The following is a 22,242-nucleotide window of genomic DNA, read 5'->3' on the forward strand; positions in this document are numbered from 1 at the left end:
CACTGAAGGGATGCCTATGCAAATGAGGCTTTCAGAGACTTTCAGAGATGCACTGTGAAAATAGCTAAGTTTCACAGCTAAGTCTGACTTCTGTCAACTCTCCTAATTGCACACCGAGAAAAAAACACCATCATGTTTTGGAATCATTGTTCTTTGGTTAGTTTCTGGTGTTTTTGGTTTAAGGTTATATGGTTAAGGCATTGCTAGTGAATATTCCAGGTACTTGACTTGTGCCTTTTGTTTGATTTGACATGATTATAACCCTTTGTATCAATGAAATGATAGCATCCCATCATAGTGAGGGCATCCATAGAAAGAAATACCCTTTAATTAAAATCAATTAATTCAAGTCACATGCCATTAAATTAAATTTATGCAATGTACTTGTATCACTTACTTTCTCGTTGCTGTTACTGAATACCTCACAGAAGCCACTGAAGGAAGGAAAGCACTTACTTCAGATTACAGGCCCAAGGGGGTTACGTTACATTATGGAGGGGAAGGCCTGTAGCACCTGGAGGAGGCTGCCTTATTACACTGCAGTCAGAAAGTGGAGGACAAACAGGGGGAGAGGCTCGCTATAAAACTTCAAGCCCCTCTCTGCCCAACGATCCACTTCCTCCAGCAAGGCTCCACCTCCTCATGGTACCACAACCTTCCCAGACAGCACTACTGTCTGAGGAGCAAATGTTCAAACATATGAGCCTATTGAGGAAATTTTGCATTCAAACCATAACAGTACTTGTGAATAACAAAATATGACTAAGATAAAAAAAAATTGAAAACACACAAAAAAATTCAAGTTAGTAACTGTTTATCTCCAAAAACCTTTCTACATTAAATCCCTTTTCAAATATTTTGAATCCCCTGACATGACTGTGAATAATACATGCACATTTTTTAAAGAAATACATTCTTCTGAACTTATTTCTAGTGATTCTCATTGTATTTCAAGATAGCTGTCAAGTGAATGTGTTTGGCTTCATGATTTACTGAATGCTTTCCAGCAGTTCTTTAATCCAGGACAGAAGAATACCCAGTTCACTGATGCCTTTATAGATTCCTTTGCTTCCAATCTGTGGGGGCGAGGAGAGAAATATTACAAGTAGAAATTGACATATTTTACAAAACAAAGTACTCACAAACAAGGATTGGGAACACTTACTCTATAAAACGTTCTCTTCATCCTGGTAATAGACTTCATCTCTCTAGTTGGCGAAGTGCAGGGAACCTAAGATACCAGCAGTGAGTCCTTACAAAGTTGTTAGGAAGGCGCTGGTGGTGTGCTTCCACCACATAGCAAGTATTTATCAGCTAGGTGTTACGTGCTGGGCAGTGGGCACGTGGTGATGAGTAAATGGTCTCTGTGCTCACAGAGCTCCATGGGGGAAACAAATGATAAATAAAAATAAACAAACACAAACTACAACTAAGACATGCTTGCCAGGCACAAGGCTCTACTGTAGAGATTTATCTAATAGTTTGATGGTCACGGAGGGTTGCTTTGAAAACAAACATTTAAACATTAAACAGAGGTCCAAAAAAATGAGAAGGCAGCAAGGAGAGAATAGAGGAAATTGGAGAGAACACACAGGGAAGAGGGAAAAGTTTTGCAAAGTTCCTGAGACCAGAAAAAAGAAAGCATGGTTAGAGCGATAAGCAAGAGAGGGGCTGGGGAGACAGCTCAGTGGTTACAGGCGCTTACTTGCACAAGCCTGCCAGCCCGAATTCAATTCCCAGACACACATAAAGCCAAATGCTCACAGCCATCTTTCTTGGCCTTCACAGGGGCAAAATAACAAGCAATCTCTCTCCAAAAAAGATAGAAAAGGACAAACACCACCTATATGCCATGGCACGTATACCCATACACATACACACACAACCCACATATCATGTACACACATAAATTTTTTTAATTATAAAAAAAGCAAGATAGAGCTGAAAAGATTGCTTAGTGGTTAAGGTGCTTGCCTGCAAAGCCAAAGGACCAAGGTTCCATTCCCCAGGACCAACATAAGCCAGATGTACAAAGTGATGCACGCATCTGGAGTTTGTTTGCAGTAGCTGGACATCCTGCTGGTGTGCCCATTCTCTCCCTCCCTCCCTCTCTCTCTCTCTCTCTCTCTCTCTCTCTCTCTCTCTCTCTCTCTCTCTCTCTCTCTGTATGTGTGTCTCAAAACTAAACAACTAAATAAAGCAAGGGAAATATGGACCATATGAGATCCGAAAATGAGAGGAAAAGAGTGGTTTCTTGAACATTCACCCTGGCTGCTGCTACAACAATTGTTGTAATATTCAGCGTGGGTGGCCAGAAGAATGTGCTCAGGAAATGTCTGTTTCTGGAGGAAATTATTATCTTGAGAAGCTAGCTTGTACCCTGCTCAGTGCAGGTGAATCAAATAGGGAAATCTGGGTATCTTCTATGCTCCCATGGATTTCCATATATTAATTAAAGGAACGAGAAGAGGAAAAAAAAAAAAAACATGGAAACATCTGGTGTCTTGATTTTGGGGGTGAGTGCAAAGAATTCTCATTAAAACTTAGTTTTCATACTAAATGCACATAAACCTCTGTTTTCAGTAATAATATCATCATTCCTCCTGTGCCTGCAATTATGTGTTAGGGTTTAAAGATCCGATAATTTTTTTTTGCTGTTATTTCAAAGTAGGATCTCACTCTAGCCCAGGCTGGTCTTAAACTCACAGTGATCCTCCTACCTCTGCCTCTGAGAGTGCTGGGATTAAAGGCGCATGCACCACGCTTTGCAGTACTGCAGGGAAGAGACCAACAGAGCAACTGAATTTGTACATCGCCATTTAGATGGCATGAAGGTGTTTCTGTGGATGATGCTCTCTGCTTTGAGCCCTTGCTGCAGGACACATCCCACAGAGGCTCGTGAGGAGCCAGAACCACTGCCTCTCTCCCTCTGTATTGCCAAGGAAACACCAGGGAAATGAAAGGAGAAACCCAAACTGGGTGTGTTGGCAGAAGCACTAACAGAGCCGTGCTGCCTTTGGAGCCCAATCTGCCTTCCAGCACTTTCTAGGGGCTGGAGATCCGTTCATTGTAAAGGACCGTGCTAAAGATCTGACCCAAAATCTCCTCATTTTCTTTTGGAAATGTGTCCACAGGGGGGAAAGATGCAATAGCTAGGTTTTACCACCAGAATTCAGATTGCTTTACTGGGAAGGAGGAACTTTTAATAGACTGATTTCCTTTTCTTTATATTTTAGTGTATCCCTGCAGGGCAGGTGCTAAAATTGGCCAGCATGGCAAAACGGTCAGCGGTTTTATTGTACGAATGGCTGAACGATTTGACAAACTCAACCGAAGCAGATAAGTTTAGCCCAGAGGCGATGCGTTAAGACTGCTAGAAAAACTAGAGACCAGTTCAGAGACAAGTATGAGGGTATTTTAGTTGATCTTAATGGCTAAAACAGTTCCTCCTCTGCTTATGGGTACAATCCTCTGAAACTCTTTATTTCCCAAAATAAAAATGATAGATAAGAATTTAAAAGCAAAAACAAAAGAACTTATAAGCAAATTAACACAATTGTACTGTAATACAATAGGTGCTGAATTTTACTCAAATCTTGTTCTTCATATTCCCATGAGGAACTACAAATAACTTTTAAGGTACACCTAAAGAAAGATCTGAGGAACATGGACCAGAGCTGCCTGCCTTGAAAATGGGTCAAAAAGAAAAAGTCAGTTTAGCAAAAGTACGGACACTAAAACGCCAATGCAAATCTGTTGAGAGAGGCAAGGTTTAGAGGGAAACTGGAAGGGAAGAAATAAAAGTAGCATGGTTGTTTTTGTTTTTGTTTGTTTTTTTTAAAAGCATGACTACATCTAAACTGAATTTTCATGGCAGGAAGAAAGACTTAATTATTAATCAAGTGGATCTTTCCAAAACCAAGTTCACAATCAGAAATTTAGTTTTAAGGGGATGGGGAGATAGCTCAGAGGTTAAAGATGTTTGCTTGCACAGCCTGAAGACCCATGTTGGATTTTCCAGTAGCCATGTAAAGCCAGATGTACAAAGTAGTGCAAGCATTTGGAGTTCATTTGCAGTGGCAGAAGGCCTTAATGTGCCCAATTTCACTTTCTGTCCATGTCTTTCTATCTGTCTCTCTCGAATAAAAAAAAAAGAAATTTAATTTTTAGAAAACAAATGATAAACAGCTAACAAACAAGTAAATGCATAACAGAAGAACTCAAAGCCATCCATTTTTATACTCCTCTTAATATAAAAATCATCTTATATAGGTAAGCATAAATAATGCTTACTTAGGACATGCACAGAATTGGACCTTTCAACATTCCAGCAGAGATGGAGGAGCGGTTCGTGGAGCCTTACCCTTCCCTGAGGAGCTACTGGCACTCAGTGGTTGCTAGAAGAAGGGGAGACATTTTCTTTAGTGGAATAGTCAGTGGCAAGGTGCCCATGCTCAGTAAGTATTTTCCCACCCATGCTTGTGTGAGCAACACTAATTAAACTCAGTGGGTCCCCCCCCTGCAAAAAACACATGAAATTAGAAGGGGAACTAATTGGAAAAGAGGTCAGTGGGAGTAGAAGAAGGACAGGGAAGAAAGATAATGAGGGATAAATGAAATCAAACTATATCATATACATGCATACAATTGTCAAAATAAATATTTTTAAAAATAAATAATTATCTTCATTACTTAGAGTAATCTTAAACCTTAACAAAACTTTCCCCATGCTCCATCCCAGAGAAAAATTAAGGTTTTCAAAAAAACTTAACTACAAACAGAACCTAGGGTAGGGTTGCTTTATTTTATTTTATTTATTTATTTATTTGAGAGAGAGGCAAAAAGAGAGAGAATGGATGCTCTAGGGCTTCCAGCCACTGTGAACAAACTCTAGACACATGCACCACCTTGTGCATCTAGCTTATGTGGGTCCTGGGGAGTCAAACCTAGATCCTTTGGCTTTGCAGACAAGTGCCTTAACCACTAAGCCATCTCTTCAGCCCTAGGATGACTTTATTGTAGATTTCTCTTAGTTCTCAATATAATTACCACTCCTCTGAATGAATCCACATAATTAAGCACATGAAGAAAATTCCTAGCCCAGCAATAGAGCTCTGCCCCATAATTTTTGATAGAGATGTTATATATAATTAGCCAAGCAATGAATTTGTTGGCAAAGGATTCTATAACATAATGAGGAAATATATTTACCAAGATGACAACCAATTACTTATGAATTATCTCTTCATATTTAAGCCAAAGTACTCCTATAAATTATACATATTATGCATCTTAACATGAAGCACTGCAAAGATATTTGATCATTTAAGAGAACCACTCTTTTGGAGACTCAAGACTCATAGTTTGAATAGATGGCCCCCAATAAATTCACTGTTTTATTAGTTTGTAGTTTGCATCTGCAGCCACCTGGCTTGAGGAGGTGTTTCTGGGCAGATCTTAAGGTGTGCTGGTGGGTTTGAGAATTCAATCTAAAGATATGTAAAGTGTGCCTAGCTGGAGTTCCTGAAGTATGCTGTGCTGTATGGCTTTTGGCTTTTAGGCTTGTGCTTCTCTCTGTGTGTTTGGTCCTGCAGGCCAGCTTCTTCTGCCATTATGGAACTTCCCCTGGATAAGCTTCAATGAATCCCTTCCTCCATAACTGTGCTTGGTCTGGAAGTTCATCAATGTTTTGTGTATACAAAGCAATAAAGAAAATATAATATCAGTCAGGTGGCATGGCACATGCCTACAATAACAACACACAGGAAGTGGAAGCAGGATGACCATGAGTTCAAGGCCATACTTAAGTACATAGCAAATTCCAGGCCAGGCTAGACATACATGGCATGACTCTATCTCAGAAAAGATAAAAAAGGAAGAAGAAGGAGGAGGAGGAGGAGGAGAAGAAGAAAGTGAATAACACTGCTGAAAAACTATTACATGTGTGGTGGTTTGATTCAGGTGTCCCCCATAAACATAGGTGTTCTAAATGGTAGGTTCTCAGATGATGGAGATATGGGAATTAACACCTCCTGGAGGCAGTGCATTGTTGGGGGTGGGCTTATGGGTGTTATAGCCAGTTTCTCCTTGCCAGTGTTTTGCACACTTGCCTGTTATTATTGTCCACCTTATGTTGGCCAGGGGGTGATGTCCACCCTCTGCTTATACCATCATTTTCTTCTGTCATCATGGAGATTTCCCTAGAGTCTGTAAGCCAAAATAAATCCTTTTTTCCCATAAGCTGCTCTTAATCGTGTGATTTCTGCCAGCAATGTGAACTTGACTACAACAGATTTTGATATCAGAGGAGTGGGATTGCTGCTAGACACCTGAGTTTGTGGCTTTGGCCTTTTAGAGCTGATTTTCAAGAGGAATGTGGAAGAATTTGAAACCTTGGCCTAAGAGATGCCTTGCAGTGCTGTAAGTACAGTTTGATGGACTATTCTGGTCAGAGTTGCAGACCTGAATGCAATAATAACTATGGCCCGTGAGGTTTGGCTTGTGAGAGTGAGAAAGAGCTTTGCCTGGACTGGGCTAAAACCAGTTTGTGTGAGAGGCTTGCTGTTATGCCTGTGTCCTGAGAACTTGTGCAGGGTTGCAGTACATAGAAACAGACTGGTGTGTGCAGAGGGATATGGCACAGAAAGAAATCTTTAGGCCAAAACTGCTGCCCATTCAGGTGCAATTGTATGAGAGATCACAACCATTGAGATTGGGCCAGATGGCCTGTATTGGGACAATAGAAATAATCCAGTCTTTTGAAGGGGCTTGAATGCTGAAGAGGTGTCCTATTCTTCAAAGTCTGCTTTATTCCCTCCTGAATTAACAAATTGGCAACTTACCTGGTATTGTGAAGTATAAGAAATGCAGGAAAGAGAGGGTCATTGAGTTTGCAACATGGTCTTCTGCTTTGGAAATGGCCATGGGCAGTGTGAAGCAGGTTTGCTGGATGCCTGCATGGAGACCCAATGGAGCCATGAGGACGAACTGTGGCTTGCAGTGGAGACCCAGCGGAGATGCTGGGACCACAAGATGGCTGCTAAGGAAAGCTGCTGGCCGTGATGAAGTTTTCTACGACTGTGAGTAGCCTAGCTGGAGGGGCAGAATTGGAACCCCTGAGACCAGTCACTGGCTAGAATTAGCAGACTTGGAGATTTGTCACTGGTTAGAGTTGTTGGACTTGGAGCTACAAAGTTTGATGTTTGCCCTAGTTGCTTTAAATCTTGTATTGGTTGACTATTTCTTTGCTATGATCAGTGCCATCTTTGCACTGTGAATATTTATTCTGTGCCACCATGGGTTCTAGGGGGACTTTTTGGTATTATGGCTCAGTTAAAAGACCTTGGATTTATGCTGATGTTTGAACGTCATTAGGACTAATAAAAACTATGGGGACTTTAAAAGTTGAATGAATATATTTCTTTTTAAATCATGTATGTTTATCAGTTTATGGGAGGCCAGGGGTGGAATTTGGTGGTTAGATTCAGGAGTGCCCCATAAACTTAGGTATTCTAAATGCTAGGTCCCTAGCTGATGAAGATCTGTGAATTAACACCTTCTGGAGACAGTGTATTGTTGGAGACAGGCTTTAAGGGTGTTAGAGCTAGCTCCCCCTTGCCAGTGTTTGGGGCATACTTTTGTCATTATTGTCGACCTTATGTTGGCCAAGGGGTGATGTTCACCCTCTGCTCATGCCATTGTTTTCATCTGCCATCATGGAGCTTTCCCTCAAGTCTGTAAGCCAAAATAAATCATTTTTCCCATAAGCTGCTCTTGGTCAGGTGATTTCTGCCAGCAATACAAACATGACTGCAACAACATGCTAGATATTTTGACATTATTTTATTTGTTTCTCAAATCACCTCATGATGAAGTTACTATTATGTTAAAGGCATAGGAATTGGGCTTTACTGTTAATGAAAAATAAGACATGGTTAGTCTTATATCCTATTTCTTGCTTTAACAGTTGAAGCCATTGCAATTAAAACATTGAAATTACAAAGATGAATGATTAGCTATGGTTCACAAGTTGATAAACTAATTGCAATTGATGAAACAAATTGCTTATCAAAACTGCCTTTGAGAAACTGAGACAGAAATATTCCATTTGCTAGGGCATAAGGGTTTAAATGTCATTATATACAATAAATGTGGAAAATGTGTCTTTCTAATTACCAATTACTCTTCAGGCTTTCAAAATGTTAATTAAAGTAGATGATAAAATGTTGAAAACTAATGAAAAATTAAGTTTCCACTTTGATCACTAGCAATTAGGCAAATTATTTTAGGAATACAATGAGGCAACTGTTAAATTTTCCTTTCATGGATGAAAGTATTGGAGTTCTCTAAGACTCTTTAAAATGTCTCCTTCATAGACAGAAGTCGTTTTCCTAATACTATCTATAGTTAGAGAAGACTGTAAAAGTGGTGAAGTTCACAGCACATAAAACCCATTTTGAACAAATATCACCAAACTAAACTGAATTATCCAAACTAATTGAGAACTATGTTTTATTTGTGCTTTTTTATTCTTTTAGTTTTACTTTTAATAATTGGTTTTATTATGACACTTTTTATGCATGTATATCATTGTGCTTTCCATTTTAATTTTTTTATTATTATTTTTTTATATATACAGGGTCTCACTCTGTAGTCTCAGCTGGCCTGAAACTTGGTGGGCTCAAACCTATGACGATCCTCCTTCCTCTGTCTCCTGTTTAATTATGTGCTTGGGATGTGACCAGCAATGATGGGATTACTTTCAAATATGCTGGTTCTGAGGATTCCAGATCTTGGGGTCATCATGATAATTATCATTCTGCCTTAAGTTAAGAGTTGCTCAAGAAGACCCTCCCTAAGATATTTGCTTTAAAAAAATCCCAAAAGACAGTTATCTTAGAGAAATCAGAAAGGATTTACAAAAATCAGAAAATAATTCAAGTCCATGAGTATTAATGTAACCAAAAGAAAATGACCACAAAAATAACAAGCCCAGCTGGGCGTGGTGGCACACACCTTTAATCCCAGCACTGGGGAGGCAGAGGTAAGAGGATCACCGTGAGTTCAAGGCCACCCTGAGACTGCATAGTGAATTCCAGGTCAGCCTGAGCTAGAGTGAAACCCTACCTCGAAAAACCAAAAAAGGAAGAAAAAACAAATAACAAGCTTATATTGAATACTGTTAACAAAATGTTAAACCTCTACCCTGCCTTTATTATATGATAAATTTTCCAAATAGTTACATAACATTATCCCAAGTTATGAGTGAAGGAAGATACAATAGAATTATAAAACATTGTTTTGCAATACCTTATGAGTTCATGGACCTAGACAACAATTATTAATGGCTTCTAGCTAACATCATGAAAATAAAGACCGTAAATTATGTGTCTCAATGAAAATACATAACACTGCATATGAAGTGTCCTGGAGAAATCAACCTTGATTCTATTCAAGCTTCTATACCTAATTACAAACATATGGAAAACAGGTAGGTTCAATTACTAGCAGTAAATGATTCCACTAGGAGGAAACAAGGCCCTACACACAAAATAGTGGGAAGCCTCAAAACTCCTCAAAAATAGAGGAGACTTAGAAAAGCTGTAAGTCAATAAAAATGGTAAAATTGAATCATTGCAAAAAAAAAATCAATCAAGAAGGTGAGAAAGAAGGAAAATGGAACAAAGAACAGGACATATACAGAAAGCAAACACCAAAGTGATAGATTTAAACTCAACCACATTAATAATCACATTATATTGGAAGGACTTAATATGCCAATGAAAAGATTGGTAGAGTTGATTTTTTTAGAAAGCATAGCCTAAACAAATGCTGCCTACAAGAAACTCACTTTAAATCAAAACAGCAAAGGAATGAAACAGATACAGCATACTAATACTAATGCAAAGAACAGCCACAGTCTATTAGCATCAGACTATATTCCAGAATGAAGAAGATTGATTAGGGCAAAAGGAAAATTTTATAGCAATGAAGATGCAGTATATTAATAGGACAGGACAACCATTAACAGCTAAACACTATTAACATTATTTCAAAATACATTGAGGCAAAATGTAATAGATCATCAAGGAGAAAAATAGTAAAACCTACACTAATGTCAGAAATGCAAATAATTGAATCAGTAGGGAAAAATAGCAGCACAGGAATGGAAAAATTGAAAAAAAAATAGTTACAACTGGACGTAATGGAATTTATAAAAATCTTAACCCAAATGTAAATCCCATATTTTTAAATGTACATCATTCACTGCACAGACCAAATCTAAGCCATGACACATGGGTCAGCAAATGAGAAATCATGCAAAGTGTGTTCCCTGACCAAAATGGAATTATATTCATAATCAAATGAGAAAAATTCCCAAGTGTACAGAAACTAACACCCTTATAAATAACCTATGAGTCAAAGAAAAACTCAAAAAGGAAAATTTAAAAGATTTTAAAATAAATGAAAATGAAAGCACATTCAATCAAGGACTGTGGGATGTAGCTAAAATAGTACTTAGAGGAAATTTATATACAGAATTCCTATTGTGAAAATTTGGAAATTTTCAAAGTCATGATCTCAGCTTTCACCTAGATAAAAAGTACTGAAAGATTTGAAGTTAAGGATCAAAGCTTTAGCCCTAAAAAATATAGAAATAAAAGATCAAATTATGCCTACATTTAACTGAAAAGGGAAATAATGAAGTTAATAACGGGAATCAAAAACTGAAAGATAATAAAGAAAACCAATAAAATAAAAACTGGCTCTTTGAGAAGTTTTTTTTAAAAATTATAACTTTCTAGCCAGGCCAATTTAAAAAAGTAGTGAAAGCAAAAAGTACAACAGGAATTTGAAAGATGATATCATCTTATAATAAATAGATATTAAAGGATATTAAATAAATATGAGCAATTTGGGGGTGTAACTTTAAAAAATTTGATAACATGAACAGAGCACTGATGTAAAGCAGCTCCAAAGACCATACAAGTGGAGATGGGTAGCCTGGATAGCCTCAGACCTACTAACAGCCAAATGTGAAATCTAAAATTCCCCTTCAAAGAAAACAGTAGGCAACAATGGTTTCACTGGCAAATGACACCAAATATGTAAGGAAAAAATAATTCTATACAACTTCTTCCAGAAATTGCAGAGAAAAACAATTTCCAAGCTACTCAATGAGGATTCAATTCTGTTATAATCAAAATGAGACCAAGTTGTTACAAGAAAACAACAGACTAACATCCCATAATCATACACAGATAGAGTTTTGAACGAAATTTTAACAAACTAAACGTAATAATATATTGCAGTAGAGTGTATCCTAGAAATACAAAGTGGGCTTACATTTGTGAATCACTGTAACTTCAATTTCCTAAAACAATAAAATGATTATTGCTATAGATGTACAGAGTTGAGTATAAAACCTGAAGCTAGAAAACTTCTACATGAAAATATAATTTTAAAAATCCTTCTGATTTTTGTTCAAGTGAAGATTTCTTAGATATGACAAAAGAAAGCAAAATCCATTCAAGGGGCTGGAGAGATGGCTTAGTGGTTAATCGCTTGCCTGTGAAGCCTAAGGACCCCGATTTGAGGCTCGATTCCCCAGGACCCATGTTAGCCAGATGCACAAGGGGGCGCACACATCTGGAGTTCGTTTGCAGTGGCTGGAAGCCCTGGTGCACCCATTCTCCCTCTCTCTCTCTCTCTCTCTCTCTCTCTCTTGCTCTTAAATAAATAAAAATGAACAAAAAAAATTTTTTTAAATCCATTCAAAAAAACATTGATGGAGCTGGGGAGATGACTGAGTGGGTAAAAGCACTTACTAGCAAGCATGAAGATCTGAATTCAATACCTACCATCCACAAAAAAAAAAAAAAAGCCAGGTGTGGCCAAGCATGCCTGTCACCCCAGTCTGGAAGGGAACAGTGGTAGAAGACTTGCTGTGGCCCACTGGACAGTCTAACTGATAACAGCAGCTCCACGTCCACTGAGAGACTCCATCTCATAGAAACTAAACAGAGGAGAGCTTGGTAGAGCAGGGCACCCGCTGTTTGGTCGCTGCACATGTGTGCATGAGTACACACATCTTCACATAGACACACACACACACACACACGAATTCTTTACACGTTATACATTGCACACCCACCAGGAAAGAAAAGGTTGACAACCGATCATCATAAAATTTACAATGTCAACAGGCTCTCCTCCACCTGACTGTTGACAACTTCTGAAAATCTTAAAAGCCAACCTCATCTCTACATTCTCCAGACTCCTTCACATGTAACTCAATTGCTTGCCACCTCCTTAGAACTGCTATGTTTTCAGATGATCAAGCCTTTACGAAAGCTTCTTCCTGGAAATAAAGTTCAAGCACCATCTCTTTATAGAACACTCTGCATCTCCCCCACATGCACTCCAGAGGAACATCATCTTCTGATGTGTGCAAATATACCCCACAAGCTAAGAGGGCCCCTGTTATCAACAATGTATTAATGAAGAATTTCTTAATAATTGTCCAAGTTTTATTTGAAAGCTCTCTTGCAGTTATTTGTGGGTATATGACTAGTTCTTGCCAGGCAGACAACCTGTGGAATGGCATAGCACCATCTGGAAAAAGCCTGGATCCCTGAATCATAATAGAGAGGAAAGTGACTCTATCCAGAAAACCCAGACTGGCCTCTCACATGAGGGAGAAATAAAGTGAGAATGTGAAACTGGTCTGGAGAGATGCTCGCAATCAAGGCTTTTACATGTAAAGCCTAATGACCTTGGGTTCAATTCCCCAATCCGCATGTAAAGCCAGATGCACAAAGTGGCACATGCACCTGGCGTTTGTTTGCAATGGTTGGAGGCCTTGGTATGCCCATACTCTCTGTCTGTTGCTCTAGCTCTCCCTGCTTGCAAATAAATAAAATAAAATGAAACATGAAACCACCAAATTTTAGGGGAATATTGGTTACATGTTACAACAGCTAGCTAGTATCATCATTATAGCACCATAACTAACATATATACTCAAATTTATTTGTTGTAAATTTTTTTATATATTCTCACTATGAAAATATGTTAATGTTCAATATATTCATAAGAATTCTGTGCAAAACATTCCAAATTCTTATAAATTTTGTGCTGCCTAGTCTCCTGTCTCTGATTCTCAGCCTTTCATTCCACAAGTGAGAACTGACAGGGACAAACAGAATAGCCTTCAAAATGCAGTTCTTTCCTGTAAAGGCAAAACTAAGTCAAGTAAGACAAAATATATAAAAGAGGTCAACAAGTTGGTCATTTGACAACTTGGCAATTTGGAAAATGGTCCTGGCATAGGCACATGGTGTAGTTCCAAAATATGTCTAGGGAAAATTTAGGAAGAGGGAGGAAAGGGATCTGGATAGATTGCTCAGTGGTTAAGGTGCTTGCATGCAAAACATGAAAGCCTGGGTTTGATTCCCCAGAATCTACGTAAAGCCAGATGCACAAAGTGGTGCATGTGTCTGGAGCTTTTTTGCAGTGGCTAAAGGCCCTCGTGTGCCCATTCTTTCTCTATCTGCTTCTTTCTACCCCCCCTCCCTCTCTCTCTCTCCCTCTCCCTCCCTCTCTCTCTTTCTCTCTCTCCCCCTCTCTTTCTCATAAATAAAAAAGTAAATGTGTTTTTTTAAGAAAAGAAAAAGGGAGGAAAGGAAAAGAAAAAAATAAAGGAAAGAAAGGGAGAAACACACTTGGTCATCACATGCTAACTACCTACCAAGTATAAATTCATAAATCCTCAAAATATTATTATCATTGCTTATTGCCTTTTTAAAATTGTAGTGAGGAGCTGGAGAGAAGGCTCAATTGCCTGCAAAAGCTAACCACCCGAGTTTGAGTCTCCAGTACCCCCATGAAGCCAGCTGCACAAAGTGTTGCATGCATCTGAAATGTGCACTGGCAAAAGCCCCTGGTGTGCCCCTTCATTCTCATTCTCTCTCTCCCTCTCTCTGTTTCTGTCTCTCTCTCTCTCTCTCTCTCTCTCTCTCTCTCTCTCTCTCTCTACTTGTGAATTAATAAATACGTTTTAATTGTAATAAGTGGACTGGAGAGATGGCTTAGCAGTTAAGGCATTTTTCTGCGAAGCCAAAGGACCCAGGTTTAAGTCTCCAGGACCCACATAAGCCAGATGCACAAGGGTCGCATGCATCTGGAGTTCTTTGCAGTGGCTACAGGCCCTAGTGTGCCCATTCTGTCTGTGTCTGTCTCTCTTCTACCTCTGCTTGCAAATAAATAAATAAAAAATTTAAAAGCTTTAAAAAAATTGTAGTAAGTTACAATTAGTTTCAAACTATGCTACAAAATATACTGCAAAATTCAAACAGTATGGTACTGCTATAACAATAGACTCGTCAAATCAATGAAACAGAAAAGAGTCCAGTAATAAGCCCAAACATGTGCAACTGAGTTCTAACAAAGATGCAAAATGTATGCATTTGGAAAGCACCAGATCTTCAGTAAATGATGTTAGAAAACTGGATGTCTATATGAAGAAGAAAATTGGACTCTTATATTATGTACAAAAATAATGTGCAATGGATTAAAGACCTGAAATCATTAAACCAATAAGAGGAAGCAGGGAGAAACTACACGACATTTGTCTGGGTAATGGTTTTTCAGACTTGACTCCCAAAGTTCAGGCAAAAACAAGAAATAATAGATAAATGTGATTCCATTAAAAATAAAGGGCTTTGCACAAAAACAAAAAATAGCAGGAAGGGAAAATCTATAGAATGGGAGAGAATATTTGGAAGCCATGTATCTGATGAGGGGTCAATATCCAAAATATACATGGAACAAAAACAATCTCATGGAAATAAAAAAGACATAAATTAATTGAAATATTGGTAAAAGATGTAAATAGACATTTCTTAAAAAGAAGATAGACATAGAGCATGGTGGCACATGCCTTTAATCACAGCACTAGGGAGGCAGAGGTAGAAGGATCACTGTGAGTTCAAGGCCACCTTGAGACTGCACAGTGAATTCTAGATCAGCCTGGGATAAAGTGAGACCCTACCTCAAAAAAAAAAAAAAAAAAGAAAAGAAAAGAAAAGAAAAGAAACAGACACATGAAAAGCACTTGTCATCACCAATCATTAAGAAATTCAAATTAAAACCACGAGGAAATGCCATTGCACACCTGCCACTTGGCTATGATCAAAAGAACAAAAACAAAGGCAGCATTTGGACATTATGAGTGGACTGTAAATCAATGTAATCATTGGGGGAAACTATGTGAAGGTACCAAAAAAATTGCAAACGATATGCCATGTGTTTCCCTTCCTGGATAGTTCCCCAAAAAGTTCAAAACTGAATGTCTAAGAGACACAGTTATGTACCTACAGTCTCCTGTTCTTTGCAATACATTCCCAAAGTTAAGTTCTAGACTCAACCACGGTCTTCATCCACAGATGGAAGACAAACACGTAGTGCTCATATACACAGCAGAACATTCAGCCTCACAAGAAATGTTGTCCTTTGTGACAGCACTGAGGGAGCTCGAGGACGTTGATCTGGGTGAAATGAGGCTAGTACAGAAGGACATGTGTCCACTGGGCTCACTTCCACATGGCATCTGGAATAACCAAGCCCAAAGAAACAGAGCGCAGAATAGAGGTGGCAGAGGTTGGAGTCCGAGGGACTGGGAAGATGTTGGCCAAGGAGTCACAGCCTCAGTGTGACAGGAGGAAAAGATGGTTTACCTCTTCACTTTGAGACCTGTTACACATCTTTGTGAACATAGTCGCCAATGACGTACATTTCGAAATCAAAAGTAATGGTAGCGAAAGTGATGAATGTGACGAGTAATATGATTTAATTATTCATATTATATCATATTCGTAAATCATAGTATCACTTTATGCTCCAGAAATATATGCAACTATACCTTGTCACCTCACAATTTTAAGTATATTTTAATTAAAATTAAATAATAAGTAGTAACTAAAAACATGTTACTTGGGAGAGGCCAAGTAGGTGTAGGGAAGAAATAGGATCGCAGTTGTGTACTGCTCAAGATACAGCAGTAGGGAGCTGGGGAGGTGTCTCAGTGGCTAATGGTGTTTGCTTGCAAAGCCTGTAAGCCAGGGTTCAAGTCCCCAGCCACCTTAATAAAGCTGGATAATAGATAGGCATTCTTGGGCAGGAGAGATGGCTTAGCAGTTAATCGCTTGCCTGTGAAGCCTAAGGACCCCAGTTTCAGGCTTGTTTCCCCAGGACCCACGTTAGCCAGATGCACAAGGGGGCGCACACGTCTGGAGTTCGTTTGCAGTGGCTGGAGGCCCTGATGCGCCCATTCTCTCTCTCTCTCTCGAATCAATCAATCAATCAATCAATAAATAAATAAATAAATAAAAATTTAAAAGGAAGTTTGGCCATGTTTGGTAGTTCATGTCTTTAATCCCAGCTCTGGGGAGGCAGAGGTAGGAGGATCACAGCAAGTTGAGGCCACCCTGAGACAATATAGTGAATTCTAGGTCAACCTGGGCTAGAACGAGACCCTACGTTGAAAAACTTTTTAAATAAGTATAAATTCACTATAAAGTAATGATAAAGTGTGTGGCATATAAATAGCAGGCAGACCAGTAATGTGGTCGTGTACGTGTCGTAATAAAGTACTTCGTCCTGTGTGGGCCGTGCTTTAGGACCGTCGGCATGGTGGGTCGGTTGTCACCAGTAGCCTCGCAAATGAGTACTGTTTGTTCTGTAATGTCGTATGGATATGTCACTAGGGGATGAGAATTTGCTGCCTCATTATACTCTCACCATGGGAAACAAAGCCGTTGAAAAGCAAAGGTGGGTTTGAAAGCAAGAAGGAAAACAAGCCCCAAGTGGTGCTTTGAGAGGCTGATAGGATGGCGTGTTCCTACTGGGCCACAAGGGGGCACCAGGAACTTTAGTAAATAGCAGCTACTGAAAATGTGCCTTCCCCGGAGTCCTAGCTCTGAGAGAGGCATCAATAGCGCAGAGTGAGGTGGCTTTAGGGAAAAACTGCAAACCCCGCCCCCCCCATCCCCAGGAAAACCAGAGTTCCTAGACTGATTTTTTTTTTTTGAGTTCTCACCTGGAATATTGGTTTTGGTTGTCTGTAATTGTGTGTTTAGCTATGTGAGACCACATAAAATTAAATCAGTAATAACGCAGGCATGGACTTGAGGGTCCCAGGAGTCCACGGACACTACTGTCCAAGCAAGGGCATCTTTAGCTCCTAGTCACCATTAACAAACTGCATTTAGAGTAACATAAATGCACTGAATAGCATCCAAACAGAGGAGCCAAGGACTACTGCAAGCCAGGCTAAGAGCAGCACTGTCAGGACACATAGTCACAGAGAGTCAATACAGAAGCAACTCAACTAACACGGCACGGATCCTGGCTTCTTCCCATCGCATGTCCTGATCAGCGGGTGCTTTTGTAGGAACCTGGCCACTTGTACTTTCTTGATAATAACCATATAGCAAGCATCAAAAAAATTAGGCATGGAAAAAAGACATACTCTTCTTTTATAAATTTTGAATGGACTAATCTTAAAAACTTGCAACTGTTAAGAAGTAGATCCATATATAAGATAAAGGCAATCCAAAAGCTCTCATCTGATCTGGAGGAGGCAAGAGGGGTGTGAGTTGGAGACCAGCCTGTGCCACACAGTGAGACCCTGCCTCATAAAAGAAAAGACAAAAAGAATGCAAGAGAGTGAGATTTAGAATAATGTTTTGGCACAGAGTTGCTGCTTTAAACTTTTTTTTTTTTTTTGAGATCTGGAGAGATGGCTCAGCAATTAAAGGAGCTTGTTTGCAAAGTCTGATAGGCCAGGTTTTATTCCCTAATAATCATATAAAATAGATGCATAGTGGCACATGCATCCCGAGTTTGTTTGCAGTGGCAAGAGACCTTAGATCACCCATTCTCTCTCTTCCTCTCTCCTTCCTCCCTCTCCCTCTCAAATAAATATATTTAAAAAATTTAAACAGGGCTGGAGAGATGGCTTGGCAGTTGAGGTGCTTGCCTGAGAAGCCTAAAGACCCAGGTTCAGTTCTCTAGTACCCACATAAGCCAGGTGCACAAGGTGGCACATGCATCTGGAGTTTGTTTGCAGTGGCTTGAGGTCCTTGCACACAATCTCCCCCCCCCCCTCTCTCTCTCTCTCTCTCTCTCACTCACTCTGCCTTGCTCTCTCAAGTAAGTAAATAAATAAAGTATTTTTTTATAATTTTAAATAAATCCTTGTTGAATGAATGGAGGTGCTTCTAGGCTGCCTCGCTAATGAGACAGCGTGACAGAAAGACGACCTGCAGTTCATAATGAGGACAATCCCTCTGGTTGGTCTATTTTTGCTTTGCCTCATAGTCACAAACTATTCACCATACCATATTCATTATAGAACAAAGGAATAAGTAAAAATAACTACGTGTTTAGGAGCCTCCTATGCTATTCCCGCTCCTCTAACTATGCCGGGTTCCTTCACACATAATAAAGAGCTGCGTTAAGAGCTATTTCCCTAGTGGCGGCCTCTCCTTTTGTACTGTAAGTCAGGAGGCAGAAAGCCCTTTCTACCAACCCAACGGTGTGGAGTCAGCTTCTCAGCGCACTTAGGCTGTGCATACTTACACAGTGCATCAGTTTCTGCCTCAAGCTATGGAAGTCTTCCACAATGTATATTTCCCTGCAAATAGGTGACTGGAGTTGACCAAAAACATCTTCCATGAAGAAGGACAGAAGCTGTTCTTGAAATCTGCAGCTTTTCTACAAACCAGGCATAAGAAAATGCACATGATAAGCCATGAATTGTTTGTTGTTTGTTTTTTAATATCCTAGAACATCCCCAGATTGTTAATGACTATCTGGGAAAAATTAAACTACAGGGAAAAAGAGCATCCAACAAGGAGGAAAGTAAAGATGAAAATCATCTTGTCTTACCATAAATAGCTTCTTTGTTTTCTTTTTTAACAATTGTATGTTTTTAATGCGGTCTTCCTACAATCAAAAAAAAAAAAAACCCCAGAAATTCATTGTACCTAGGTTTATAAGGTCTTACTTGTTGCCTCACTACGTACAGCCTCATACTTACTGGAATTGTTGCCTTCAGCCTGGCGGCCTTGAGGTAGAGGGTATCAGCAGCTTGGGACAGTGAGTCCTTTGCATAACAGTTTCTGCTGAAGGAAGGTTGAGATCGCTGGTGCTTGCCAGTGACAAGAGACATCATGACACACAAAAACCCATACCTCAAAATGCACTTCACCTTCATCTCTCCTTTCCCACTCGGAGTTTGTGTCACTCACAGCCCCCAGAGCTGGTCGTCTTGGCTAGATGAGAGAATAATCTTGACTTCAGCCCGCAAATCCACCTCTAATGAAGTGTCATGAAAGAGGGCTTATGGTTTATATAGAGGACAATCACTCGAGTTGCTCTACTTTTTTCTTAGGGTATGTTTCATAATCAGAAATCCCTGACCACACATCATCTGTAACATTATGTAAAAGCTCAAAACTTACTGGTAAGATTAGACCACTGTTACAAAAAAAAATTAGAACTTCAGTAGCAGAATGAGTTATTGTACATGATTTTCTGTGGCAATATGACAAGATGAGTTTGAGGAGGCTGTGGGGTGTGTGTGTGTGTGTGTGTGTGTGTGTGTGTGTGTGTGTGTAGTGTACACATCTATGTGCAGGTGCAGACAGAGGTCAGGGGACAACCTCTTTGTCATTCCTCAGGAATGCCATCTACATTTTGTGAGACAGGATCTCTCATTAACCTAGAGATCTCCAATTAAGCTAGACTGGCTGGCCAGGGAGCTCCTCCTATCTCTGCTTCCCAACACTGGGATTCCAAACACATGCCATTATGGTTCTGGGAATCAAATTCAGCTACTCATCTTTGCACGACAAACATTCTGACTGAGCCATTTTCACAGCCCCCAATGTGAATCCTCCTAATCCTCATAGGAAAAAAAATCTCCTTTTCTAACCAGAATCCCGGAAATTTTTAACCAAGTGGTTGAATGAGCCGCCTTGTAAGCTATAACATTTTATGTTTGTTTCTTGCCATAGTTCTACTACCTGCCTCATCCTTCTCTCTAGAACCATTATTGCACACAAATAGCAGCACTTCTTGTAGCCCACAAATTGTAACTCCCCCAACATTTTCAAGATTTCTTTATCACTAGACCTCAGGCAAGTTTACAATTTAACAGATTCTCTGCCGTCTCTGTTCAAGTTAACTATGCAGACTTTCCCTCAGCTGGACATCCACTAGAGTGAACATTCATTGAGAAAAAGGACCATATCTTTTTGAGTTCTTCGTATCTACAATCATGCCTCCTCTAAAGAAAAAGCACACTTCCCTACATGTATAATAAAGTGCTATGAAAATACGTGCCTACTAGTACAAAATACACATAGCAGCTTTACTCACAAAGGCAAAAGTAGAAAAACTGAAGCATCAACTAAGTGATAAATAGACATGTACTATGTTCATGTATGATTACTCAGTGAAACCAGGGAATAAAGTACTGATATTCACTAAAACATGAATGAACACCCAAAACTTATCATGGGGATAAAACATAGCAGGTGAGTCCCTGGGACAGGCACCAAAGAAAAAATATCTAAAAACCTTACAGCAAGCGAGTGAAAGAAAAAAGAAAGAGAGAGAGAAAGAAAGAAAAAAAGAAAGACACTCGATATGCACTAAATAAATATATCCCTTTCCTTCTCAATAGCTGCTACTATGACTATTTTGTCATTAATTTGCTCCTTTCACATGTTTTTGTTAAGAACCCACCTATACAAAGAGTGATTTTAAGTACTAGGGACTTAGGCAGATGCTGCAGAGATACCCTCCCTCAGTTCTGTCCCAAGTCTCTTGTAACTTGGGGCAGCCTGGTGATAAGTAACGTTCATTTTGGGCAGCAGCCCCAGCCTTAGAAGGGGGTTTAGCACATGATTAAATTTGGAGAAGCAAATTTAGATCAAGGCCCATCAAGAATAGAGTTAATATGGGAAGAGAAGCAAAGCAATCCTAGCAATCTGATTGTAAGAGAGTCTCCAAAACTAGGCAGTGTCTACCATAAGCATCAGAGCTCATGACTGAATTCAAAGTCAAGGCCAGCAGGCTGGCAGAAGGGAAGGAGAAAGAAAAGAAGGTGAACAGTCCATGGCCTTGACAGCATTTTCTGCTCTTTTAAATAATAATGGATCCCTTTGATGAACTCATTTCCTTGGTGCACTCTTCTGCAAAGGACACACTCTGTTAAATGACAGGAGAGCTATTCACAGAGTGATGGCAAGAGATAGTTGATTGGCAGTGCCCAGTAAGACTCACTGAAATGTCTCATATATATATAAAGGAAATGTTATTTTTGGCTGGGAGAACCTGGAGTGGTGTTTACAGTAGAATAAAATGCCTCACAGAGGAGTGCCTAGTATTCAAACTTGCTTTGGAAAGAATGAGTGTGAACTCCAGGGATGAAAAGTCCTCATGTTCTTCAAGGGTGTGGGATTACTATAAACACCCTGTGGCTGGATATATGACACTATGTTTAAACTGGTCATATTGTCACCAAGCTTGAATTCTGCTTACTTGCATAGCCTATTAGCATATGATTATGTGAGTGCAATAAATGCTATAAATAAAAGTTCAGTTTTTCATGTCAGTGTATCTGAAATCATGTGTCTTAGGATCCATGGTCATAAGTTACATTGCCCAGTCAGAGCCAATATGCATCTGGCCTTGTCATGCACTTGTGAATTTCTCCTAACACTCATGATGTCATCACTTCCACTGTACATAGCTATCAGTACCAGTATTGAATTGTTTTGCTGACGTCTTCAGAAAGATTCCTCTATGATTCTGCATACTAACTACAATTTAAATGAGTAAAGAAAGGCACAGTACAGTAAAGGGACACAAGTCGGATAGCAAAGAGACAAATATTTGCCTTTGGAGGAATAACTAAACTTGCATATTTACTTGAAGAGCAACAGCTATGTGCTAACTGTTAAGAGAGTGCTGAGTCACAGTTTAATCAGAGGCACTTTTTTCCTTCCTTTAGTGGCAAACAAGATCATGGCGTGAAATCAACATGTGGCACCTTCAGTTTGTTGACATACAATGTTTGGTGACCTCAATCCTAAAATTATTGCTGCGGAACATAAGGTAGACCTGTTTTGAACCAATCATTCTCAAAAATAAACCCTACAATCCAATATA

The 22,242-nt window shown here is 39.4% G+C and overlaps 1 protein-coding gene across 1 annotated transcript; it reads right to left on the reverse strand.

Annotated features, from left to right (window-relative positions):
* Positions 1-989: 989 nt before the first annotated feature.
* On the reverse strand, positions 990-19,279 carry Il26 (interleukin 26). The gene is made up of 5 exons (XM_004650516.2): positions 19,103-19,279; positions 18,952-19,008; positions 18,643-18,777; positions 1,166-1,231; positions 990-1,076 (listed from the first exon to the last, which is right to left on the reverse strand). Exons 1-5 carry the CDS (start codon positions 19,277-19,279, stop codon positions 990-992), a joined length of 522 nt encoding a protein of 173 aa, XP_004650573.2.
* Between the last annotated feature and the right edge of the window lie 2,963 nt (positions 19,280-22,242).

This window comes from Jaculus jaculus, chromosome 6, assembly GCF_020740685.1.
Source record: "Jaculus jaculus isolate mJacJac1 chromosome 6, mJacJac1.mat.Y.cur, whole genome shotgun sequence".
NCBI classification, from domain to species: domain Eukaryota; kingdom Metazoa; phylum Chordata; class Mammalia; order Rodentia; family Dipodidae; genus Jaculus; species Jaculus jaculus.

Excerpts from the sequence above, each read along its gene's own strand:
- Il26 (XM_004650516.2), bottom strand. The coding sequence starts at position 19,279 with ATGAAGGTGAAGTGCATTTTGAGGTATGGGTTTTTGTGTGTCATGATG. Across the intron at positions 18,778-18,951 it reads AAACAAAGAAGCTATTTATG|AAAAGCTGCAGATTTCAAGA; the intron begins GTAAGACAAGAT and ends CCTGGTTTGTAG. Across the intron at positions 1,077-1,165 it reads TGAAGAGAACGTTTTATAGA|ATTGGAAGCAAAGGAATCTA; the intron begins GTAAGTGTTCCC and ends TCGCCCCCACAG.